This window comes from Gorilla gorilla, chromosome 8, assembly GCF_029281585.2.
Source record: "Gorilla gorilla gorilla isolate KB3781 chromosome 8, NHGRI_mGorGor1-v2.1_pri, whole genome shotgun sequence".
NCBI classification, from domain to species: Eukaryota; Metazoa; Chordata; class Mammalia; order Primates; family Hominidae; genus Gorilla; species Gorilla gorilla.
In genome coordinates, this window is record NC_073232.2 from 49,113,261 (window position 1) to 49,134,484 (window position 21,224).

Sequence of the window (21,224 nt, forward strand, 5' to 3'; positions counted from 1 at the left end):
TATATATTTTAAAAAATTACTAAGATTACACTGCAAGTGTCTTATCCTATCCTCTAGTAATGGCCACTACTCACAGTATGTGTCCAGTATTTCAGTGTGCTGTAGAGGTACAGGGGTAGTTAAGATTAAACCTGTAATAGCTTATGCCCCTGCTAACCTTAAAGGGCCTAAATCTTTTATTTTCTTTTAATTCTATATTACATAATTGGCTATACTTCATTTTGATCATATAATTAAATGCAGAACACATTCAAGGAGCCCTCATGAGATTCAGGGACCCAAGAATGAGGGGATATGAAATCATAGTATTTAATAATAGTATGAGCACATATTTGTAAATTTTGCTCGGACTTCATATATACATACACAAATGTGCTTGCCTCACTTCCACTCCACACACACACACACACACACACACACATACACACAGTGTTCTTCCAATTCGTCTTACTCATTATCAGCAATTTATACTCAGAGACAAGGGGCTTTCTCTGGGATTATAATTATGGTAAATTTCAAAGCTTCTTTGTCTATTTCCTTCAAAGTCATAATAAATAGATGCCTACAGGAAAAAAATAGTTTCACAGATTATTGTTATGATATCTTCCAAGATAGAAGTTGCCAGATGATGGATTGCCTACTGTCATTCTACTAAGAGACCCGTTCTTTTGTGAAAGTAAGGAATGAATCTGGGTGTGTATTTCGTGATTAGTTAGGGAATCAGGTGATATTGATGGTCTCATCCACATCCAGGAAGTTTACACAATTGCAATTCAATTAACTTCGTCCTATGCAACACTTTCTGTTCCCATGATAGCATTTGAACAGTGCAATATGTACAAAACATGTTGATTCAGAATTAGACTCACTGAAAACTTTATATTGGCTTTAATATATTGTATCTCTCTTTAAGAAAATCCCTTCTCTTTCTGCCATGTGAGAAATCAGGTCACTGGTCATAAAATTGCTTTGAAATTTGACAGCAATTTCAATGATAATGAAAGCTAATTATAGCATTGTTTTGACATCTACCCTTTCCACAATGATCCTATTAATAAACACTTATTAGACCTGCATGCTTCATATTTATGCTTGACCTCAGTGACAACAAAGTATAACACTAGTTTAGGAAACAACACTTAATCCTGTCTTTAATTTATAGTTTAGATTTGTTTCATCTCTTTGGTACTTAAATATATTTTATTTGGTACTGTTTATTATATTAAATTTACTAGGCAGGTGACACATACTTTTATCTTTGAGTGGTGATTCTGAGGTGAATAATAGCTTAATTTAGAGAGGGACCTTGAATAAACTATCTAGCTGGTTTTACCATTGTAATTTACATCACACAGCAATATGAGGTGTGTGTGTCCATTTACAGTTATATATTGTTCCAAACTAAAAGGGAAATATATTTGGCAAAATGGGAGTCTTAGAGCAGTCTACATTGCAGACTTCAATTTGAGCTATGTAACATATATTCCTCATAATTTATTGGAAGCAATAATACTGTAACAGCCAAATATGTTTGAGTTTGCATGTATGTGTGTTTTCATCTCAATTGCTTCTTTTGTGATGGCACATTCTGATGCAGCATACTGATACCTCTTTTTCAGAACAATGTTGACATATGTCCACTTAGACAAATGAATATTTTCATCTTTAATGACTTATTTGAGAGGGACAAGAATTTCAGACACAAATTTGAATAGAACTGGAGGTGTGAGTAAGATAGGAAAAAGAAAGAAATGTAGGACCATGTTATAATTATTCAATCATAAGAATCATTACCTTATATCTGCTGCAGACACACACACCCACCCACCCACACCCACCCACCCACACACACACACACACACACACACACACACACCATGCACAGAGTACCTTTCCAAACGTGTTGAATTTAAATTCATTATTAAGATCAATATTGGCTGGTATGATTTTGTCATTGATAATAAGCTTTAATTGACTTGTTTTTGTGCCATTATTTGACATTAAGACAAGGTAAAACCAGTGCCTTGTTTCCCTTCTGTGAATTCTCAATCATTTTTGTGAATCATCATTTTAAATATAACAGCATATGAGACCATGAAAACTATTTTTTGCTTAGCAGCATTTTTTTCTATGTAATCATTATATATGTGTATTTTCTGGAAACCTTATTTATAAATGGTTCTGTATCTTCAGGCTTTGCAATAAGTGTCATGATTAATACAATTCTCTTGATTGGTATTAAAAATTCACATACAGGTATAGATAGGTTTTATTCTCTTCAAAATGATTCATTTTTATTATAATAAGCCAAATTATAAATTATTAAGAATATAGAAAAGGAAAGTTGAAATTACCTTGATTTTCACTCCTCAGAGATCATCACAATTGCCATTTTGGAGAGGATCATTTTGGATATCACATTTCCATATGCATACACAAAACCTTACCATCTTTCATAAATGAGATTATTACACATGCTGTTTTACTTGTCATTGGTGTGTTCCATATACACCAATACATATAGAACTATTTCATCAATCACGTTTTTTTTGTAAATTAGAAAACTAATTTCACTGTTAATATAGTGAAAAATATACTTGGAAAAACTTCAGTCGATATAGAAACATAGTCAAAAGGGGATACTTCTCTTCATAGCAATAGTAATCCTACTTTCTCTCCCATATATAACTCAAATTAACAGTAGGAATTACCACTGTGGACATTATACTTTGCATTTATACATAATTTTAAGTAAATAATTTTTTTTTTTGAGATGGAGTCTTGCTCTGTTGCCCAGGCTGGAGTGCAGTGGCAGGATCTCGGCTCACTGCAAGCTCTGCCTTCTGGGTTCACGCCATTCTCCTGCCTTAGCCTCCCAAGTAGCTGGGACTACAAGTGCCCGCCACCACACTCTGCTAATTTTTTGTATTTTTAGTAGAGATGGGATTTCACCATGTTAGCCAGGATGGTCTTGATCTCCTGACCTCATGATCTGCCCGCCTTGGCCTCCCAAAGTGCTGGGATTACAGGCGTGAGCCACTGCACCTAGTCATGTAAGTAAATAATTTTAAATAGAATCATATTTTCCATTCTGTAGTATCTCACTTAAAATTATATACTTGAGATATTTTACAGCAGCATAACATTTTATTTTTTTTACAGAATCATAATATTACATAATTTATTCTCCACTGTTAAATATTTAGATTCGTTTTCGCTTTTACAAATAACGTTTTCACGTGGCTGTGAGTCTGTTCACATATGCAAGTATTTCTGAATGACAGATTACATTAAATTGAATTGCTACAGTTCTGAACATTTTAAATTTTTGTAGGTGAAACTAAATTGCTCTCTGAAAAGTTGGCCATTAACCTTCCAGTTGTGTCCCCATATTCTCAGCAGTATTGGATAATATCAAAAACTTTGTACATATTTCTGATCTGATGAGCAAAAAACGTGATTTTCTTGCTTAGTTGCATATCCCGCTTAGTAAGAGCTAGACTGAGAATCTTTTCATGTATTTATTAGCCATATTTCATATGTAAAGTCTCTATTTAAATATTTTGTCCATTTTTAATGGCCTTTTTTCCTTATTGACACTTAGGAGCTATTTATACCTATGGATAATAATTTTTATTATCAAATATAAAAACAAATTTTTGCCTATCTTTTGTATTTTAACTTTATTTTCAATATTTTGACATTTAAAAATTTTTATGTAGTAATATATTCTAGCCTTTTTACATAATTGCACTTTTCTCCTGAAAGTAGATAGCAGGAAATTGGGCCATCACCAATATTTTTTACCATTACCCTGAAAAACACTAAATTTTTGTGTTTTTAATTACTGGCACATAATACTTTTCTTCATTCTTTTTTTTTTTTTTTTTTTTTTTTTTTTTTGAGATGGAGCTTCATTCTTGTCACCCAGGCTGGAATGCAATGACGTGATCTCGGCTCACTTCAACCTCTGCCTCCCAGGTTCAAGCGATTCTCCTGCCTCGGCCTCCTAAGTAGCTGGGATTACAGGCATGCGCCACCAAGCCCGGCTAATTTTTGTATTTTTTAGTAGAGACGGGGTTGCACCATGTTGGCCAGGCTGGTCTCAAACTCTTGACCTCAGGAGATTCGCCCACCTCAGCCTCCCAAAGTGCCGGGATTACAGACGTGAGCCACCGTACCCAGCCCATTGCCCTTTTTTATAAAACTTATTTGCCAGCCTTTCATATATTCTTCCAGATGCACATTAAAATTTACCTAAGTTCAGTATAGCTCTATAAATTTAATAGACAAATTTTGTGAGAGATAACATTATATTTTGCAATACTGAGTTTTTCCATCCAGGAATCCGATATTTCTCACTATTCATTCCATTCTCTTTTTATATCATTAAGTAAAATTTAATACAGATATAGATATGCACACATATCTATAATTGTGCTTATTTCAATAGATATATACTGCTATGAAATTTATAATATTTAGTTACTATAACAAATTTTGTCATGAAAACTTTTATAATATATAGAAAAATATATTATTCATCCCACATTCATTCTGCATGAAGAAGTGTTACCGAATACTCAATAGTGATAACAGTTTTCAGATAATCTTGTTTTCCCTAGGTAGACAATTTTGAGACCTGGGAATAAATATAGTTATTTGTTAACAATATTTGCATCTATTGCTTTTTTTATTCATTTAGATTTACTAGAACCTTGAGTAAAATATTGATTAACCTCACTTATAGTGGGAATGCTTATCTTAATCTTGACTTTTGAGCATGACACTTGCTGGAAATTTCTGGATTTTGTTTGAGATTAAGAATTATTCTTCCTATTCATAGATTGCTAAGGTTTTGAGTTTGTTTTTTAGTGTAGTTTTGCTTTGCTTTAATCAGAATAGGCATAAACCTGTCATCAATGCTTTTTAAAAATCTATTGATATCCAGTTCAAAAAGGAATTTCAGTATTAGATCTCTCAATCATGAGTCATTTGTTCATTCTGGGAATAAACAACATTGTCTTGCTTTATTATTATTTTTTATTACAGAGTTGAATTAAATTGGCTAATATTTCATCTACAAATTCATGTTTAAATTAATAGGAATGTTGCCTGATAGCTCTTCTCCTTTGTCTAATTTCTGTCTAATTTTGTTATCAGTTACATAAGCAGTAAAACAAAATTATTGAAATGGAAAGAGGTCTAGAAATGAAGTCAATCTGTTCCTCATCTTATAGATGGATGACCAAAGGCAGAGAGGTAAAGCAAAACTAATATCAGAGACTGGATTGTGTGATTGAGGATTCATAAAATTTGGGAAGCAGCTTGAGATGCAAAGTTCAAGAGAATATGAATTTCCTAAGTAATAATTTGTCTCCATGTAACACTCTTACTACAGTCATCTCTATGAAGTTCACCTACCTCTATCTTCTTATAGTATTTGGAGACAGAGTTTTAGTTTTTGATCCTTTCACGTGTCCCTTTAAATAGATTGTGCTTGTTGGGATTCACTTTCATTGATTTTGACTTCTATCATTTCCCTGACAGTTCCCAGCCCACATAATAGGTGCATAATCAATATTTGTTAGTTGACGAAATTGTTTCCCTGCAATTTGCTATGTGCTTTTACAGCACAGTTATATTAGTTAAATATTCTACAGAACCCATAATTCATAATCATTTCTTATTACTACCAAGGGAAGCAGAGCAGCGCTGCTTCACTAGGAGAAAGAGAAGGGCTGACTTGTTAGCCAGAGGTCATTTGGTGCCAACATGAGGAGATCACAGCTCTTTCTAGCTCTTTCTGCAATTATCAGAAGCAGAGCATATATTACATTCTGAAATAGACAATGAAGCTCTTGGATTTGTCGACGGAAGTTACTGTGCCTCTTTCCATCTGCCACACTTGCCAACATTTGGCATCCAGCTTGGGCCCTTTAAGAGTTACTTTACTTGATTAAAAATAAATAAATTAAAAGCTAAATTGGGACCTATTCAGTAGTTCCATATTTGATATCTTAAATGAAGGTAAAACTTGAAAGAAGCTGCCCCCCAAGCCTTGTTAAGGATGATGGCCAGACTAGAAGAAAAACAAGTACTTTTCTTGAAAGTCCAGTTGTCTAAGCCTTTGTAGAATATTGAAAATGAATTTCAAAGGAAAAATTTCATTCCTCTTTACTTCTTGTCCTGAATTTCTGCTGCTGACTCCTCCCTTAAAACCCATTTTTCTTCTATTTGTCATCTCATGTTCATCAAGAAGATGATACATTCTCAAGCATACTGATTCAGGCATTCATGCATTCATTCACTCCCCGAAGAACTATTTATAGACTGTCTACTGTGTGTCAGGTACTGGCACTGTAGGCTGAATGATGAGCAAATACAGGTGTGGTCCCTGCTTTTATAAATCTGGGGAAATGTATGCTAATCAAATAATCTCCCCAGTGAACATATAATTATAAACTGAGAATCATGCTCTGAAGGAAAAATCTGACTTAGGTGGGCAGAAGTTTCAGGTATTCTGTGTGGAGGTGGAGGACAGTGTTGGTGAAAAACTTTCCAAGGAATTACTTTTGAGCAGAGATCTGATGGATAGCAGTTAAGCAAGTATAAGTGGTGTGAAGGAGGCTGTGAAAAGGGAGGAGGAGAGCATTCCAGCCAACAGAGAACAGTATGTACAGATGTTTTCTGGAAGAAGCAAGCATTGATACATAAAAGTACATTGATATAGCTGAAGCAAAGAGAGAACAAGAACTACACATGATGACTCTTGGGCCAGACTGCAAGACGTAGTAGGGATGGGGGTATGATGTGGGGATGGAAAGGTGATGATGGGGGAACCGAATTTGCATCTGAAAAAATTTGTTGGCTGCAATGTGAACATATTGTAGAGAAAGAACATTTGCTGACAACAAAAGCTAAAACTGGAAACAAGAATAAAATAAATAAAACTGATCAAAATCTTAACTAGGGTAGAGGACAGCAAAAGTATAGGTTGGTGCAAAAGTAATTGCAGTTTCTGCCATTGCAAAAACCACAATCACTTTTGCACCAACCTAATACATGATTTGAGATATTACTGAGAGGTAAAATGTTTTAAAATGGATAGATGGGAGAATGAGAGAGTGAGTATTATCCAGGCGACCTGTAGCTCTCTGCCTTGAGTCATAAAACTCATGGGGTTACTTTATCTCATATACAGTCCTCTGTTCATGTCAGACTAGTTTAACCATCATCGTTTGACTTGAACACTCTAGGAATGATTAGCATGGTTGTCTCTGTGGCTGAATTGGATATTTTCAGGGATAACTTACTTGACCTCTCAGCAGTTGATATATGATATCATCCTCTTGAAACCTTTTCTTCTCCTGGTCTCCATGACATTACAGTATCATGGGCAACCTTTCTTATCTCTGGCCGCTTTTTCTAAGTCTCATTGAAGGAGTAACCTCATGTTTCTGCCTAATAAATATTAATATCTTATATACCTCCAAGAACTTTTTCTCCTCACATAATCATATCTAATTACCATCAATAAACTAGTAACTTCTTAATTAATATCTCTACTGTAGACCCCCTCTTAACTACACATCTAACTATATGTAGTTTATGTCTTCTTATGTATCTCAGTGGCAACTCAAACTCAAAGTATCTGATTCAACTCTTGCTATCTCCCACCAACCTGAAGAACTTCTAGTGTTCCATCTATCAGTGATTTGGCTAGTGACTTTGTAGTTTTGCTACTTACTACTGTGTCCAAGGGGCATAGACACCATTTTTCCTTCTTCATGCTTCTTCACAAGCTTTTATGAACTGCCATTTATTTCTAAATTCAGAAAGAAGCCCAAGTCTCCTTTGCCAATACAAGTTAAAAATAAATAACCCATTTCAGCTAGATTATTTCCACACCCATATTCAAAGTTTTTCTCTGTTTATTTGTATCTTTGCTACAGATTTGTCTAATCTTGATGTTTCCAATGAATATACACAGTCAGACTGAAATCCACTCGGGGCAGTTAAGTTTAGTAACCTAAGGACTTTCTTTTCTCAGGTGTTTCCCCCCACAACCTAAAGCAATAATTCTTACCTTTATATTCATATGGTACAGAATTAGGATCATTTTTATTAGGAAGGAGTGGAAGAAAGGACATAGCTTCGAATGAACAAATTAAGTTGTACACAGGACTTTAAAAAATAGAATTCACCAAATGTGTTAATTTCAGACACAATAGACAGTAATTTATATTAACAACGATTCAGTTCCAGATAGAGATAAATTATTATTTTTATTTATTTACATAGATGAAATGCTATTTTCGGGGTATTTAACTTGATGGGAAAATATTTTTAAAAAGTATATATCATCGTCTTTACCCTCAAGCAGCTCACCATCTGATAGATACATAAATGAGTTTAGAGAGAAGGAGAATTCGCTATAATGCGAGAGTGTGGGAAGATAAAGATATGGATCCTGGGCATCTGAAAAGAGTTTGTGGAAGAGACAATATTTGATCCAGGCCTTGAAGTATAGGTATGATTTTCAAAGAGTATGTGAGGGGTGGTTTTCAAACAGAACGAGCAGCTTGCTGAAAGATAAACTCAAAAATGATAAATTATTTTCTTCAAGAATTAGATGTTCTCTTGTACCTGATATGTAACATGTTCTAATAGACATTGAAGAATTAGATCGTCAAAGGAAGACACTTAATCTGTATGTGCAGGAACTGATATGACTGTCTCCTTCCTTACATTTGTTCCTAACACTAGGACATGCAGGCTGACTAAACCCAGAGGCAGGCATTTAATAAGAAGTTGGCTTTCACAGAAATAATTATGGTTATACATTACTAGCTTTCAATTTTGTTGAAAGTTTCCATCTGAGATTAGTACATTCTTAGGGTATAAGTTTCTGGCTCAGTACTTACTAAGAATCGTGGTTCTCTGGTTGTATGCAAAGGAAAATAAATTTGGCTTACTTAAAAAGAAAATAAAGACTTTATGGAAGACATAAGGTAATGCACATAAATCAAAATGAAAGAAGGCTAAGATTCGACAGAACAAAGAGTGATTCAGGGCTGTAGGTGGCACTAGTAAGTAAGGGATATGCCCAGGCTAGACCTAGGGGAGGACCAGGATCCTTGATTGACAGTCTTACCAAGACTTTACACCACTAGGTTAGAAAAAGAACTGTTCTCCGAGGGAAATCAGTGTTATTACCAAAGGGAGGAATGGATTTTGGATGGAAGGCCAGAATATCCCCTACACTTGATTTTCTTATTTTAATTTTTAACCTTTTCTCTATTTCTCAGGTAGAAGTTTAAGTCATTATTTCTCGCCTCTAATGTGTGAAGCTTTCTATTAAACTTCCTACGCTATCCCACACATGTTCAGGTCATTCTTTTTTAGACTTTCACCTCAGTACATTTATCTTCGGGAAAGACTGTCTATTCAAACAAATAAAAATTAACCAAAATCCTAGTATGTATCTGTGTGTTGTCATGTGTGTATTGTTGCTGTTGTTGTTGTGTGTGTGTATGTGTTGGAGATGGGGGAGGTGGTATATCAGAATCACCTGGGAGAACTTTTAAAAAATCTAATTATACAGTCCTTACACCTCTGACTTCCAGGCATATACACACTTAATATATCAGAATATCTTGACAGAAGGGAATTGGACTTTTCTTTTTAATAGCTATTTACTGGTGATTCTATTACTCTTACCATCTCTCTTATCCCACAAGTTGAGGACTATTGATTTGGATTTTTTGTAGGCCCCATTTTATTTCCATTATTGAATATATTTGCCATTCTGTATTCTAGAACAACTAGGAGAAATTTGTTGAGAGAAATATTTCATCTCTTTATAAAGAAGAACTTCATAACTTGTGTAACTTTGTAACTTTGGGCTGTCCTGCAATGGGACTAGACTGCCCTGGAAGACAATAAATTATCTGCCTCTGGAAGTATTTACACAAGAGTTGCATGACCAATTGCCAGATGGGAAAATGCATGAAAATGAGACAGTGACCTTTCTCCCCCATTGAGAGCTAGGAAACTTGGTGACATGATATTACAATTAACTATATGAACAATATATAAACAATGAATGTGTGACAATGAAAATCTCAGCAAACATCAAGGTTTGCTTCGTGTTCTGGAGAGATCATATTACAGGTAAATACCTGTGTGGGAACTTCTCGGTGACAGACTGAATGATATATGATAAGCAGCTGTCCAAATAGTGTGCTCATTCCTAACAATGATTCCATTTCAGTTTTCTAAGATGACTGAGAACACTACCAGTGCTCCTGAGATTTCAGATAAAACTTAATACTAGAACATTAAAACATACCATGCTCTGATATTCAATATATTTAAAATAGAATATCTTTTTTTTTTATTATACTTTAAGTTTTAGGGTACATGTGCACATTGTGCAGGTTAGTTACATATGTATACATGTGCCATGCTGGTGTGCTGCACCCACTAACTCGTCATCTAGCATTAGGTATATCTCCCAATGCTATCCCTCCCCCCTCCCCCCACCCCACAACAGTCCCCAGAGTGTGATATTCCCCTTCCTGTGTCCATGTGATCTCATTGTTCAATTCCCACCTATGAGTGAGAATATGCGGTGTTTGGTTTTTTGTTCTTGCGATAGTTTACTGAGAATGATGATTTCCAATTTCATCCATGTCCCTACAAAGAACGTGAACTCATCATTTTTTATGGCTGCATAGTATTAGATGGTGTATATGTGCCACATTTTCTTAATCCAATCTATCATTGTTGGACATTTGGGTTGGTTCCAAGTCTTTGCTATTGTGAATAATGCCGCAATAAACATAGATGTGCATGTGTCTTTATAGCAGCATGATTTATAGTCCTTTGGGTATATACCCAGTAATGGGATGGCTGGGTCAAATGGTATTTCTAGTTCTAGATCCCTGAGGAATCGCCACACTGACTTCCACAATGGTTGAACTAGTTTACAGTCCCACCAACAGTGTAAAAGTGTTCCTATTTCTCCACATCCTCTCCAGCACCTGTTGTTTCCTGACTTTTTAATGATTGCCATTCTAACTGGTGTGAGATGATATCTCATAGTGGTTTTGATTTTGCATTTCTCTGATGGCCAGTGATGATGAGCATTTTTTCATGTGTTTTTTGGCTGCATAAATGTCTTCTTTTGAGAAGTGTCTGTTCATATCCTTCGCCCACTTTTTGATGGGGTTGTTTGTTTTTTTCTTGTAAATTTGTTTGAGTTCATTGTAGATTCTGGATATTAGCCCTTTGTCAGATGAGTAGGTTGTGAAAATTTTCTCCCATGTTGTAGGTTTCCTGTTCACTCTGATGGTAGTTTCTTTTGCTGTGCAGAAGCTCTTTAGTTTAATTAGATCCCATTTGTCAATTTTGTCTTTTGTTGCCATTGCTTTTGGTGTTTTGGACATGAAGTCCTTGCCCACGCCTATTTCCTGAATGGTAATGCCTAGGTTTTCTTCTAGGGTTTTTATGGTTTTAGGTCTAACATTTAAATCTTTAATCCATCTTGAATTGATTTTTGTATAAGGTGTAAGGAAGGGATCCAGTTTCAGCTTTCTACATATGGCTAGCCAGTTTTCCCAGCACCATTTATTAAATAGGGAATCCTTTCCCCATTGCTTGTTTTTCTCAGGTTTGTCAAAGATCAGATAGTTGTAGGTATGCGGCGTTATTTCTGAGGGCTCTGTTCTGTTCCATTGATCTATATCTCTGTTTTGGTACCAGTACCATGCTGTTTTTGTTACTGTAGCCTTGTAGTATAGTTTGAAGTCAGGTAGTGTGATGCCTCCAGTTTTGTTCTTTTGGCTTAGGATTGACTTGGCAATGCGGGCTCTTTTTTGGTTCCATATGAACTTTAAAGTAGTTTTTTCCAATTCTGTGAAGAAAGTCATTGGTAGCTTGATGGGGATGGCATTGAATCTGTAAATGACCTTGGGCAGTATGGCCATTTTCACGATATTGATTCTTCCTATCCATGAGCATGGAATGTTCTTCCATTTGTTTGTATCCTCTTTTATTTCCTTGAGCAGTGGTTTGTAGTTCTCCTTGAAGAGGTCCTTCACATCCCTTGTAAGTTGGATTCCTAGGTATTTTATTCTCTCTGAAGCAACTGTGAATGGGAGTTCACTCATGATTTGGCTCTCTGTTTGTCTGTTGTTGGTGTATAAGAATGCTTGTGATTTTTGTACATTGATTTTGTATCCTGAGACTTTGCTGAAGTTGCTTATCAGCTTAAGGAGATTTTGGACTGAGACAATGGGGTTTTCTAGATATACAATCATGTCGTCTGCAAACAGGGACAATTTGACTTCCTCTTTTCCTAATTGAATACCCTTTATTTCCTTCTCCTGCCTGATTGCCCTGGCCAGAACTTCCAACACTATGTTGAATAGGAGCGGTGAGAGAGGGCATCCCTGTCTTGTGCCCGTTTTCAAAGGGAATGCTTCCAGTTTTTGCCCATTCAGCATGATATTGGCTGTTGGTTTGTCATAGATAGCTCTTATTATTTTGAAATACGTCCCATCAATACCTAATTTATTGAGAGTTTTTAGCATGAAGGGTTGTTGAATTTTGTCAAAGGCTTTTTCTGCATCTATTGAGATAATCATGTGGTTTTTGTCTTTGGCTCTGTTTATATGCTGGATTACATTTATTGATTTGCGTATATTGAACCAGCCTTGCATCCCAGGGATGAAGCCCACTTGATCATGGTGGATAAGCTTTTTGATGTGCTGCTGGATTCGGTTTGCCAGTATTTTATTGAGGATTTTTGCATCAATGTTCATCAAGGATATTGGTCTAAAATTCTCTTTTTTGGTTGTGTCTCTGCTCTGCTTTGGTGTCAGAATGATGCTGGCCTCATAAAATGAGTTAGGGAAGATTCCCTCTTTTTCTATTGATTGGAATAGTTTCAGAAGCAATGGTACCAGTTCCTCCTTGTACCTCTGGTAGAATTCAGCTGTGAATCCATCTGGTCCTGGACTCTTTTTGGTTGGTAAACTATTGATTGTTGCCACAATTTCAGCTCTTGTTATTGGTCTATTCAGAGAGTCAACTTCTTCCTGGTTTAGTCTTGGGAGAGTGTATGTGTCGAGGAATGTATCCATTTCTTCTAGATTTTCTAGTTTATTTGTGTAGAGGTGTTTGTAGTATTCTCTGATGGTAGTTTGTATTTCTGTGGGATCAGTGGTGATATCCCCTTTATCATTTTTATTGTGTCTATTTGATTCTTCTCTCTTTTTTCTTTATTAGTCTTGCTAGCGGATCAATTTTGTTGATCCTTTCAAAAAACCAGCTTCTGGATTCATTGATTTTTTGAAGGGTTTTTTGTGTCTCTATTTCCTTCAGTTCTGCTCTGATTTTAGTTATTTCTTGCCTTCTGCTAGCTTTTGAATGTGTTTGCTCTTGCTTTTCTAGCTCTTTTAATTGTGATGTTAGGGTTTCAATTTTGGATCTTTCCTGCTTTCTCTTGTGGGCATTTAGTGCTATAAATTTCCCTCTACACACTGCTTTGAATGCATCCCAGAGATTCTGGTATGTTGTGTCTTTGTTCTCGTTGGTTTCAAAGAACATCTTTATTTCTGCCTTCATTTCGTTATGTACCCAGTAGTCATTCAGGAGCAAGTTGTTCAGTTTCCATGTAGTTGAGCGGCTTTGAGTGAGATTTTTAATCCTGAGATCTAGTTTGATTGCACTGTGGTCTGAGAGATAGTTTGTTATAATTTATGTTCTTTTACATTTGCTGAGGAGAGCTTTACTTCCAACTATGTGGTCAATTTTGGAATAGGTGTGGTGTGGTGCTGAAAAAAATGTATATTCTGTTGATTTGGGGTGGAGAGTTCTGTAGATGTCTATTAGGTCCGCTTGGTGCAGAGCTGAGTTCAATTCCTGGGTATCCTTGTTGACTTTCTGTCTCGTTGATCTGTCTAATGTTGACAGTGGGAGACAATGTTAAAGTCTCCCATTATTAATGTGTGGGAGTCTAAGTCTCTTTGTAGGTCACTCAGGACTTGCTTTATGAATCTGGGTGCTCCTGTATTGGGTGCATATATATTTAGGATAGTTAGCTCCTCTTGTTGAATTGATCCCTTTACCATTATGTAATGGCCTTCTTTGTCTCTTTTGATCTTTGTTGGTTTAAAGTCTGTTTTATCAGAGACTAGGATTGCAACCCCTGCCTTTTTTTGTTTTCCATTTGCTTGGTAGATCTTCCTCCATCCTTTTATTTTGAGCCTATGTGTGTCTCTGCACGTGAGATGGGTTTCCTGAATACAGCACACTGATGGGTCTTGACTCTTTATCCAACTTGCCAGTCTGTGTCTTTTAATTGGAGAATTTAGTCCATTTACATTTAAAGTTAATATTGTTGTGTGTGAATTTGATCCTGTCATTATGATGTTAGCTGGTGATTTTGCTCATTAGTTGATGCAGTTTCTTCCTAGTCTCGATGGTCTTTACATTTTGGCATGATTTTGCAGCGGCTGGTACCGGTTGTTCCTTTCCATGTTTAGCACTTCCTTCAGGAGCTCTTTTAGGGCAGGCCTGGTGGTGACAAAATCTCTCAGCATTTGCTTGTCTGTAAAGTATTTTATTCCTCCTTCACTTATGAAGCTTAGTTTGGCTGGATATGAAATTCTGGGTTGAAAATTCTTTTCTTTAAGAATGTTGAATATTGGCCCCCACTCTCTTCTGGCTTGTAGGGTTTCTGCCGAGAAATCCGCTGTTAGTCTGATGGGCTTCCCTTTGAGGGTAATCCGACCTTTCTCTCTGGCTGCCCTTACCATTTTTTCCTTCATTTCAACTTTGGTGAATCTGACAATTATGTGTCTTGGAGTTGCTCTTCTCGAGGAGTATCTTTGTGGCGTTCTCTGTATTTCCTGAATCTGAATGTTGGCCTACCTTGCTAGATTGGGGAAGTTCTCCTGGATAATATCCTGCAGAGTGTTTTCCAACTTGGTTCCATTCTCCGCATCACTTTCAGGTACACCAATCAGATGTAGATTTGGTCTTTTCACATAGTCCTAGATTTCTTGGAGGCTTTGCTCATTTCTTTTTATTCTTTTTTCTCTAGACTTCCCTTCTCGCTTCATTTCATTCATTTCATCTTCCATTGCTGATACCCTTTCTTCCAGTTGATCGCATCGGCTCCTGAGGCTTCTGCATTCTTCAGGTAGTTCTCGAGCCTTGGTTTTCAGCTCCATCAGCTCCTTTAAGCACTTCTCTGTATTGGTTATTCTAGTTATACATTCGTCTAAATTTTTTTCAAAGTTTGCAACTTCTTTGCCTTTGATTTGAATGTCCTCCCGTAGCTCAGAGTAATTTGATCGTCTGAAGCCTTCTTCTCTCAACTCGTCAAAATCATTCTCCATCCAGCTTTGTTCCGTTGCTGGTGAGGAACTGCGTTCCTTTGGAGGAGGAGAGGTGCTCTGCGTTTTAGAGTTTCCAGTTTTTCTGTTCTGTTTTTTCCCCATCTTTGTGGTTTTATCTACTTTTGGTCTTTGATGATGGTGATGTACAGATGGGTTTTCGGTGTGGATGTCCTTTCTGTTTGTTAGTTTTCCTTCTAACAGACAGGACCCTCAGCTGCAGGTCTGTTGGAATACCCTGCCGTGTGAGGTGTCAGTGTGCCCCTGCTGGGGGGTGCCTCCCAGTTAGGCTGCTCGGGGGTCTGGGGTCAGGGACCCACTTGAGGAGGCAGTCTGCCCATTCTCAGATCTCCAGCTGCGTGCTGGGAGAACCACTGCTCTCTTCAAAGCTGTCAGACAGGGACATTTAAGTCTGCAGAGGTTACTGCTGTCTTTTTGTTTGTCTGTGCCCTGCCCCCAGAGGTGGAGCCTACAGAGGCAGGCAAGCCTCCTTGAGCTGTGGTGGGCTCCACCCAGTTCGAGCTTCCCAGCTGCTTTGTTTACCTAAGCAAGCCTGGGCAATGGCGGGCACCCCTCCCCCAGCCTCGCTGCCGCCTTGCAGTTTGATCTCAGACTGCTGTGCTAGCAATCAGTGAGATTCCGTGGGCGTAGGACCCTCCGAGTCAGGTGTGGGATATAGTCTCGTGGTGTGCCGTTTTTTAAGCCGGTCTGAAAAGCGCAATATTCGGGTGGGAGTGACCCGATTTTCCAGGTGCGTCCATCACCCCTTTCTTTGACTCGGAAAGGGAACTCTCTGACCCCTTGCACTTCCCAGGTGAGGCAATGCCTCGCCCTGCTTCGGCTCGCGCACGATGCGCGCACCCACTGGCCTGCGCCCACTGTCTGGCACTCCCTAGTGAGATGAACCCGGTACCTCAGATGGAAATGCAGAAATCACCCGTCTTCTGCGTCGCTCACGCTGGGAGCTGTAGACCGGAGCTGTTCCTATTCGGCCATCTTGGCTCCTCCCTCTAAAATAGAATATCTTTACCAGATTAGAACAAAGTAATGATGAAAAGCAGAGTTAACCTATAGTATGGTAGATCTTTTTTAAAGGGTCATTGAGAAAATTTTCCATCTCAAAATATCTGTTTCATTGCTGTCCCTGGCTCTACCACTGGTGACTCATTCTTTCGTTTCAAGCATGATCATCCTCCTGACCTTGATAGAGAGTGAGGGACAGAACTAGCCTAGGTGTCAGGATTCTACAAGGCCAGGCTCCACGACAGGGAATTTCTCACCTGAAACCATGGGTTAGGGAGTGAAGGATACTATGTTCTCTGCTGAGTGAAAGAAAAGACTCAAAGTCCAGCAAATGGAAATCATGACAGAAACATACTAACTAGTATACAGAACTGGAACTAGGGGCCAGTGCCATGGCACATGGCTGTAATCCTAGCACTTTGGGAGACTGACGCAGATGGATCGCTTGAGCTCAGGAGGTCGAAACCAGCTTAGGCAACATGGCGAAACCCCGTCTCTACAAAAAATACAAAAATTAGCCACGTGTGGTGGTGCACACCTGTAGTCCCAGCTACTTGAGGGGCTGTGGTGGAAGGATCGTTTGAGCCCAGGAGGCGGAGGTTGCAGTGAGCCTAGATCAAGCCACTGCACTCCAGCCTGGGTGAAATAGTGAGACTCGGTCTCTAAATAAGTAAATAAATAAAATGAACTTGAAGTAGGTACCAGAAAGAAGAGAACAAATATCAACATGATTGTTCAGTTGAGGAATTGTCTGGCTAGGCGTTTTCATCTACAATGCTTTTTAGAGCCCAAATAGGGCAATAAGGTCAGCCATGTTTAAAGGGCCTAGAATATACCATACATTTTAGAGGGCAGAAGGAATGATGGGAAGAAAAGAGCTGCAAGAGACGGATGCTAATACAAAACTTCACTCTCCTCTCCTAACAAGACACATATCCCTGTTTGAAGACTTCTTGTTTGTTTTTAAATTATTACAATATTGGTAATTATATTAAGGATGTAATTTAATCTTTCATAAAAATGAAAGAACATTTTGCCCCAGATTTTTCTTTTCACTAAATGTGTAAATTTAAATAACTACCTTTTGTCCCATTTATTTAAGATAATTTAGATTCTGCTTTTTGTAGACTTGGTTAAGGATGTAGCAAAATACCAATAAAAAGTCTGGTCAATCATTTCAATGCCAGAATGCTTTTCAAGACTTTCTTCAGGGTAGCAAAAAGGACATACACATATTGCTAGTTAATAGTCGCCCTGCCATTGGTTGGTTTGAGTATGTTTCATCCCCCTGCTTAATTTTGTTTTCTTATTTATACAATATAAGATTAGAGAATGGGGTTAAATGTCACAAAATGGTGACCTGTGAACTAAAGTAAGCCAACAGACTGTTAGTTTGGCTAAGACATTGAGTTTTTCCTTTCATTTCTCTCGTTTTAATGAATGCCTTTCAGTAGGGCATACATAATCATTTTGTTTGGGGACCCACAACCCCAGCCTACCACTGAGTTCAATCTAGACTCAATGTTTGTATCCCATCCCCTGCATGGCTCTTGAAAGCATTTGAGTTTGTGGCTCTTGGGTCAGACATATTGTTAAATTTCTTTAGGCTCCTAAGGCTTTAATTCTACAAAACCTCTGAGAGTATGAAATTTATTTTTTTCTTTTCTTTTTCTTTCCATTAGTTGAGAGATAGATTAAATGGAAAGCAATTCATACATGGTGAGGGCCACCAGTCTTCAGACTCTCCCCATACATTATCTCGTTTAATTCTCAAAGCATCCCAGTGAGGTCGTCATTATCATACTCATTTTATAGGTGACAAAACAAGGTCAAATAATTTAATATCTTGCTCATGCTCAGAAGCTTATTAACTGTAGGAATTGGGTTCAAACCCAAATCTGTTTGTCTCCAAAAACTCCCGATATCCTTGTTTCCCTCAGTGAGCAGAAACATTCTACAGAGATCTTATGAATACCAACAAAGCTTTGCCCACATTTTGCCCAGATACACAAAGGATATCAAATGTCCAAATATCTAAAACTATTTTTACAGAACATCTTATTTGCAGGCTGTATTCTTTTTCCAGCAGGGAATTACATTTCTACTGTTCTTGGGAACATACTTGACTAAAGAGCCATGCAGAATTTAGGAAGAATCATCATTAGAAGAAATTTGGCTTTATTCACACACTGATGTAACATTAGAAAATACGTCATAAAATCATTCAAATTTGAAATGTAAAGATATTTTATTTCTAACACTTTTCTGTTTTGTCACAGATACTACGTATCTTAAAATTCGACCTTGTTTGTACAAAATAGCACTAAAACTGCACATGACTTGAAATATACTCTATTACCTAGAAACTTTGACAGAACAGTTCTGGTAAGGATAAGTTCAAGTATGTGCAGGCATAGAATACATGAAGACAAAAAGAGTGTTAGTATGATGACTGAGCAGAAAACTTTGAGTAGAAAACACAACTTTCAGTTGTGTTGTATTTTCATTAGAGGGTTGTATAAAATTAATTCTGCTAATATAAACACACACGGTGTTTAACATAATTTCTACACTATGTCAGTCACTTAATTGGCTTTTAATAAGCCTGGTGGCCAGCAAATATCCAGAAGAAGAATGTATACTTTCAAAAGGAAAAAGAAGAAAATGAGGATACATTAAATATAAGTAAGTAAAATAAAAGAGTATCTACATAGGGGCAGTTTTTTGTAATTTCTAAGCTTTGGGTTAACCAGCATTCCTCTAATTTGACCACATTGAGCCAATGATTTTTATTTTTATTTTTATTTTTATTTTTATTTTTTTACTTTAAACAAACAGTGCTCAATTTTACAGGTCAATATTTTTTGCAAATACAGTGTGAATTAATATAATACAAATTAAAGCAATTAGACTGTCAAGTTTCACTTTTAGTGATTGGGGTTTGGGGAGTGGAAAGGGGCACAGAAACTGTTGCCCTTTTCAAACAACTCACAAATGTGCTAATTATGTGTCAGATATGAAAGTTGAGGCATTGTGACCTTCAAGCCAACAAAAGACCTTTTCAAGTAAGCCATCCCCATGTACATTAATAAAGTGAGCAATGACCTTCCACAGTTAAATAATGTATGGCTGTTATTTCATTATATGTGAATGAAAACCGAGGAGTTATTTCACTATTGGCATATTAAAAGAAATGTTATAAAAAAGCAAAGACTGTAAATCCATTTAAATAGCATTTTGTAGCACTTTTAAAATAGTGATCCAAAGTCATATGTTGTTTATTTCCACTGCATGTGGCTAATGCGTGGTTTCTCCACAACTGGATGTATTTTAGATCTTAGCAGGAAAAACTGCAATGCGTTAAAGTATAAAACAACTGACAGAGATATTTTAAAAGTTAGAAAAATTACTGTTAGATAAAGTATCTCCTTGCAATGATAAAGACAATGATATATTTTGTAGACCAGAGGAAACATTGCCTCTGTCCATAAGCCTTACTGTGTTAGTAAGAAGAATCTTGAACAAGAGTGGGGTTCAGAGGAAGGGAAAATAACCTCTCACTCTTCATCATGGCTCTTTCATGGTCTGAAGAAAGTATTTGTAAACCTTGGATTTAGGTCATGGACACAATGGTAATTAAAACAGCACTCATTTTGTTGGAAGAAAATGTAAATTTCAAAAGCAATAATATAAGAGAAATTTGGGTGTCACTAATGCTTGAATCAAATGCACTGCAGGAATGTCAAACAGTGCCCATGAAGTTGTAGTGGAAAATCAAGAGCAGGAAGAAGTTAATTATCTTGTATTTGTTCAGCTTTGTAGTATATTTGATGCAAACAAAATGTGTAAAGATACAGTCATACTTAATGCAACTTAAGTATGAGTAATAGACCTCTGGGAAATAATAAACCAATTACAAATTTAAAATAAATCACAATCATATGAGATTCCAAAAACCTATTAGCATTCAATCCACAGATAAACTTTTGTTTTTCCAGTCTCATAATAGCTTCTTATTATGGGTTAGATGTTGATACCAAGAGACTGTATAAGGTTTACTGATTCACTCACTGGTCTCTCCTCATTTTAAACAATTATCTAGGTCCTTTTATTGTTATTTGCTTTAATAGATTCTCTGAATTCTTTCATAAAATAGATACCAGTGATGATTTTGAGAATGTTATTTGTCATTGAGATTCTTGATGAATGTGTACACGTTCTTGTTCAGTATAAGTGTTGCTGCATTTCCTTGCTAATCTAAAATAATTTCCATTATTTTGGATTGTATTTAAGGTGGCAAATCTTGCTTGTTCCATGTCAACAAATGAAGATGGAATTAAAATTGTCAAAATTGCAGCCAATCATTTGGAAACCTTGTGTCCACAGGTATGATAACTAAGTTACTTTTTGTGTGTAAAATTATATATAATTCCTAATGCTTTTATGCATATGAAAATACACTATTTTTTTTCTTTTTTTTTTTTTTGAGACCAGGTCTCACTCTGTTGCCCAGGCTGGAATGCAGTGGCGCAGTCTCGACTGACTGCAACCTCTGCTTCCTGAGTAGCTGGGATTACAGGCATGCGCCACCATGCCTGGCTAATTTCTGTATTTTTAATAGAGATGGGGTTTCACCATGTTGGCCAGGCTGGTCTCGAACTCCTGACCTCAAGTGATCTGCCCACCTCGGCCTCCCAAAGTGTTGGGATTACAGGCGTGAGCCACCGTGCCCAGCCAAAATGTTTATTTGAAGCATGGAAGACAGAATTGTCCTAAGGTGATTCTTAGAAA

The 21,224-nt window shown here is 37.0% G+C and overlaps 1 protein-coding gene across 3 annotated transcripts in view; it reads left to right on the plus strand.

Annotated features, from left to right (window-relative positions):
* Positions 1 to 21,224, plus strand: part of CTNNA3 (catenin alpha 3) — a 1,788,954-nt gene that overhangs the window by 1,055,351 nt on the left and 712,379 nt on the right. For all 3 annotated transcript variants that reach the window (XM_055353691.2, XM_055353692.2, XM_019035348.4), the window contains one exon: positions 20,727 to 20,819. In XM_055353691.2, the coding sequence (XP_055209666.2) occupies positions 20,727 to 20,819 (93 nt within the window). The remainder of the gene's footprint in view (positions 1 to 20,726; positions 20,820 to 21,224) is intronic.